This window comes from Alexandromys fortis, unplaced genomic scaffold (genome assembly GCF_014885135.2).
Source record: "Alexandromys fortis isolate MF-2015 unplaced genomic scaffold, M_Fortis_MF-2015_v1.1 scaffold_208, whole genome shotgun sequence".
NCBI classification, from domain to species: domain Eukaryota; kingdom Metazoa; phylum Chordata; class Mammalia; order Rodentia; family Cricetidae; genus Alexandromys; species Alexandromys fortis.
The window spans coordinates 1,462,210-1,468,209 of NW_026068082.1; the positions used below are offsets into that span (position 1 = coordinate 1,462,210).

The 6,000-nt window shown below is 47.7% G+C and overlaps 1 protein-coding gene across 9 annotated transcripts in view; it reads left to right on the forward strand.

The window, feature by feature from the left end:
- Parp11 (poly(ADP-ribose) polymerase family member 11) overlaps positions 1–3,537 on the forward strand; it is a 34,014-nt gene extending 30,477 nt beyond the window's left edge. For all 9 annotated transcript variants that reach the window (XM_050121979.1, XM_050121981.1, XM_050121977.1 and 6 more), the window contains one exon: positions 923–3,537. In XM_050121979.1, coding sequence (XP_049977936.1) covers positions 923–1,239 — 317 coding nt within the window. In that variant the 3' untranslated portion in view covers positions 1,240–3,537. The remainder of the gene's footprint in view (positions 1–922) is intronic.
- The last annotated feature ends 2,463 nt before the right edge of the window (positions 3,538–6,000 follow it).

A 6,000-nucleotide genomic window follows, 5' to 3' on the forward strand; every position in this document is an offset into this window, starting at 1 on the left:
TTCTTAGAAGTAGGTACTTGATTGATTGTGTCAATCATTTCCAGAGAGTTGGCTGTCTTATTGAGTATTCACGACAACAACTGGCAGTGTTCTGGAATGCTCAGGCAGGAACAATGTGCTCGCTAGTTTCCTCTTTCTATATAGCAAAACCCCGAGACAGCTTCAGAAGAGGAAGGATTCACTCAGATTCACAACTTCAGACGTTTCCACCTACGCTACATTGGCACTGCGGAACTACTTTGAGTCTGACCATCATGGCAGAGCATGTCGTATAAAGTGAACTCTGGCAGCTAGACCATGAAAAGTATGAGGAAGGCCTGCGGTTCCTAATTTCCTCTAAGGCGTCTCACCTCTAAGTCCCACACCTCTCCTTAGCACCAAGCTCCTGGAAGACTAAGCCTGTGACACTCAGGCCCAGGGAGACTGAAGAGCCAAGGCACAGCTTTGTACAGTCTCAGAATTTCATTCCCGCTTCTAGAGTTCCTTCTGGGTTGCCCCCATGTCATAGCCACGGCTTCTTGGGTGTGAGCTCCTCAGGCAGAGCAGACTTTGGCTGGATGCTGGGTGAGGTGTACAGGGCACAGGCTAAGGAAGGGTACAGCTGGGAAGACGACCTCCGGTGAAATCCAGACCTGCCGCACTTCTCACCATGGGATGGTTTTGTATTTTGTTTATTGGATTTCCTTACAAACTCTCTTGGAAACACAAGTGTGGCACTTAGTTTATCCAAGGCACAGGAGGGCACTAGTAAGGCCTGGTATACCCATAGTGGCCTCATGTGGTGAGCGTGGGAATTGTGTGCGGAGGAGGAGGTCCCACATCTGTCCCTGTGATATGATTCGTGTCTGTTCTCCTGTCAGTCAGAATGTTGTCCCCGCATTTCGTCTTTTCTCCCGAGTGACTTCGGCCCTTTCCGTTGCAGGAACCTATTTTGCTAGAGATGCCGCGTACTCCAGTCGCTTCTGCAAAGATGACATCAAGCATGGTAACACGTTCCAGATTCACGGGGTCAGCGTGCAGCAGCGACATCTGTTCAGAGCCTATAAATCCATGTTCCTTGCTCGAGTACTAATTGGGGATTACATAAACGGAGACTCCAAATACATGCGACCTCCTTCCAAAGATGGGAGCTACGTGAATCTGTATGACAGCTGTGTGGATGACACCTGGAACCCAAAGATCTTTGTGGTGTTTGATGCCAACCAGATCTACCCCGAGTACTTGATAGACTTTCACTGACCCCGCTTTCCAGGTGACCCCGCTTTCCAGGCTCTGGTCAAAGCTTTGCTCTCTCATTGCAGGCGGATTTGGCCCCCTGTCTTCTAGCCGCTAAATATAAATATTGGATACTTCTGAAACTGATGCGTGAAAGATGCGGCTGCATATGTAAAGAAGTACCAGCTGTCAGGTTGGTTATGTGTTGTTGTGCTTCTGTCAGTTACAGTTTTGTTAAGACCAGTACTGTTGCCATTTTAACATACAGCAATGAGAGATGCCACTTAAAACCAAATGGGTTGAGTCTCATTACCGAAGCCAGGCGGTCTTTAAAGTTCACATGTTTGTGATCAGGTCGGATGATTATAGTTTGTGCTCCCCATTTGGAGAACTGGCCCTTGGGTTTTGACATTATTGTCTGTCAATGAGCATGTCCCTTTGTTGGTCTTCTGAAGGGGGGGGGAGGCATTTAAAACCCTGAAGCAGCCCCTGGCGCTCCAAGAAGAAGGAAACAGAGACATTGCCTGCCATGCTGGCAGCCAAGCTAGCAGAAGAGAGACCAAGACCGAGGGCTGCGGTTCCCACCATTCTCACCTACCTCCCACAGGTGAGCTGACCGCGGCTGCCCTGGTCACCAGCTCACAGTTCAGCCCCCAAAATGTTTATCTTCTTGTTTTCCAGGCCCTGCAGTGATCATTCCTAAGAGACTTTATCTGTGTCTGTCCATGCTGCCCCTCCCCCAACACACACACCTATAGCTGTTCCATGGTGATCCCTAAAATCCACATGTCTTAGTAGTTGGGTATCTCTGTTTTGAATGATTGTGGAGAGTATGGGATGCTGGGAAGAAGTCTGGTCTCTTTAGAGTAGTGACTGACAGTTTCCAACGCCTGAGCAGCCGTCCAACTTAGGGTTGTGCTCATGGCTTTGTGTGCCTCTCCGCTTACCTGCTTTGCTGTCTTGAAGATGAAGTGGACAGCACCAGCTTCTTGCTCGTCGGTGTTCTAGCAGAGGTAAGACAACACCCAGGCGTGGTGCTGTCTCGGTGTTTAAGTATTAGACAAGGAGCTGCCTGTCTGATCGTCTTCCATTGCTTTTCCCACGGTTCCTCATGGGGATGATCACTCCCCAAGCCGTTCACCAGAACCTTTTCCTAACTCTCAACACTGCGCTTTGCCTCTGTTGTCTCACCCAGCTTTGGCTGAGAGAACGTGAGCACAATTTAGCATCTAGAGCCCATGCCGGTATTGTTCTCTTCTACCATTTGAATTGGGAAGCACCTTGAAAGAATGAATACATGTGTAGAATATGATTGGGGATGGTGATTCTTTCAGCTTGGTATATCGCCAGATTTTCCTTATAGCCCTGAATATGTGTAACAGCACAGTGGATACATAAACAGCACACGGGAAGCTGTGTGCACAATCCTTTGGGAGCTCTCTGGCAGTAATGACTTCCTGGCTCCAATGTGTAGGTCCATTATTGGTTTAAGAAAGGACAGAAAGGACACATTTTAAAGCCATCAGTGGTCACTGCAGCAGTACCTGGAGGCGAATTGGCTAGACTACCTACATTCTCACCAGAACCATTGCTAGAGGCATTCGGCATTCAGGATCCAACAGTCTCTGCTAGCTAAGTTCATGCGAAGTATTGGAGCCCCTCTTCTTTCTAGGCATCTCCCCCATTGTCCATGCACACTTCTCTCAATACTTGAATGACTGTTGTAGTTGGGGTTGTTTCCTTTTAGACTTGTGTATCCGTGTCAAGGTGACTGAGAAAGCAGGCAGTCTGTACAATCGGTCTCCTTCGTTGGTTTGCATGAGGAAGGCAGGGCACGTCCCAGGGCGGCCATCAGGCAGCCCTGCATTGCTGCTGGACTGCCAGCCCCTTTTACAGGAAAGATGTGATTTTGATACATGTTTTAAATATAATAACATAGAATTCACTCATGTTAAACTTTAACTTGTTTTGTCTGATAAATGTATAGTAGAGCATTGTTTCCTCTGCTCATTGAGTCCAGTGGGAGGGGAGAGTAAGGGAAGCTATTACATAGAGATGAGCTGTGTTACAGCGGTGGCTGAATAAATCACATTGAGTGCAAACTTGTCTTTTCCCTGTGTGGAGTCTAGACTTGGGGTAAAAAGAATTGTGTTTATGGAAAACATTTTCCTAAATCTTTTATTTCCCACCAGGAACATTGAGATTAGTGGATCATTTTATTTCTAGACTGGTGGTGGTGGCAGTGACAATGGAGAATTCCTATATTTAATGTCTTGAGTGTATTGTTTCCACAATTGTTGATTAAAGTTTTCTGTATCTGGACTTGGCTTCTTGTGTGTGCTATGTGTATTTCTGATTCCTGGGTCTCAGATCTGACTGGGATTTTCCTCTCAAACTTCTTAGACTCTCTTGGATTTTGCTGCTTGTATCTGCCATGGACCCTGTCAAGGGATACCTCTTGGTCTTAATTTAGGTTGTTTTGAACAATGGCTGATGAAATAACCTGAGGATGAAGTCACGTCCTCTGGCCCATTAGGAATTATGAACAGATCAAGGCCTGGTCACCGCATCGCCCTTCCCTTAAGGGTACAGACCCAGAGGGTAAGTTATGGGGGTGTGCCAGGTACTGCCACTCAGTAGCGCACCCAACTGTCTATGGTGCCTTGCTAACAAACAAAGGGCAGCAGGATGGACCCCGCCTACAACTGTGTCTCTTCCTGTCTAAATGCAGCTGGTCGAGAGCAGTTCAGTTGACCTTTGGTTGGCAGAAGGCAAGCCATCTTCATGTGGCCTTTTCCTGGCTCAGCTAGGCTGTTGAGTTTCTTTGAATGTTTGGAAGGTCATCTAAGAGTCACCTGAGAACTGATCATCCACTGTCCCTGTGGCGTGTGCTTCCCCAATTTCCTTCCCTCCTTGACAGAAGGGGATCTTGTTTAGTCATCTTTATTTCATTATTAATTTTGAGATAATGTCTTACTACGTAGTCCATGTGGCCTCAAACTTTGTACACAGCCCAGGCGAGTTAGCTAACTCACAGTCATCAGATTACAGGATCTGCCACCATGCCCAGCCGCTTTTTATTTATACTAAAAAAAAGCTTTTGGGAGCCTGGAGAGATGTCTCAGTGGTTAAGAGTGCCTACTGCTCTTCTAGAGGATCTGAGTTTGGTTCATGGCACCTGCATGGCTGCTCACAGCCATCGTAACTCCAGCTCCAGAGCAGTCCAGTGCCTCTGGAATCCACGGGCATCTTTACTTTTGTGTTCACACCCCCACACACATATACAGGCACACTCGTGCACACACACCTACTATAACAATAAAAACAAATGTTTAAAAAGTCTTTTGGGGACCTGGTGAGATGAATCAATTGGGAATGCACTTGTCATTCACGCAGGGAGACCTGAGTCCAGACTTCTAGAACCCGAGTGAAAAGCCAGGCATGGTGCACTTGCCTGCATCCCAGTGCCGAGGAAGTGGAGACAGCATCCCTGGGATTTGCTGGTCCTGTAAACTGATGTGGCTGCTCCATGGTATGGTTAAGGGGAAGGTTTTTATTGTAGATCTGAGAGAGAGAACAGCCAGAGACATCTGGAAGGGTCCAGAGCAGAGAAATAGTGGACTGTACTTGGCCAGCAGACTGGACCTGGCCATAGGAGAGGCAGGAGCAGAGCAGCGACAGAGAGGGGACTGAAGGGGAGGGAGAGGTGAAGACAGTGAGGGCAGACAAGGGAGCAGAGCGGGAACAGCAGGCTACAGGGAGAATGAGTAGCTGGCCTGGGGAAGGAAGCTCCTCAGCTGGGGAAGTTTAGGGTAGGAGGGGAGGTGAGAAGAATCATGATGCCGTGTGTAACAGGTACTTGTGATGCTGAGGAAACCTGGAGGTCAGCATGTGCTTTGGTAGTGCCTCTGGGGTTCCCAACACCAGACAGCAGGTTCTGCCTGTGTCAATTTAAGTTTCCTGTCCTTTTTCTCCTCTTTAATTGCCTGGCTCCCAGCTCTTCAGTGCTGCAGGCTACAGGGACTTGGCTTCCAGTTAACTTGCTGTGCAGCCCTGTAAGTTGGAATTTAGCATTGGTCTTGCTCATTTCCAAGGGGCTTCTCATGAGAGCAGAACATGGGTTTTATGCCAAAGACATCGGTATTTCCTGCAGCTTCCTAGCTTTGCTGTGCCCTCTACCAAGCCATCAGACAGCAGGCTGCTTGCTTCTTCCTTGGCGGATGCTGACTCCGCTGTGATGTAGCTTAACAGAGTCCCAGTCCAGAATTGAATTCAGCTCGCTTTGCTGTGTTAATTAGAAATCCAGATGGCTCGCCTTGTATTTTTCCATCCCTTTTTAAAAATACCTTTTCCTGTGGGTCTTATTACGCTGCATTGTCTCCTAAATACCAGGGAAGCAGCAGGCTTTATAAGCTACACTTGATTAAAACTCTCAGAGAATCTGCGGCAAACCTGCTGCCTCCAGTTAGATCAGGTACCAATTTGGGAGCCAGCTGATCTGAATTTTATTTCTGGCTGCACTGTTTGGCTCGGTGTGACCTTGGACAACTCGCTAGAAGGCAAAGGTGAAACTGATGAAAAAAACAAGCAGAAAAAGGCCAAGGCTCTGGGCCCTCAGCTGGATGTTCCTCGGTGCTGTCTGTTCAGCAGGAGCACTCGCCAGTTTGGGCAAAGAAAATACAGCTGGAGGCACCATGGACTGTGCAGAGGAGTGCTTGGTTTTAAATATTGCTGTTTGAGTTACTGACTTGAGTTCATTAAAAAATCATTAAATGCATTTTGATT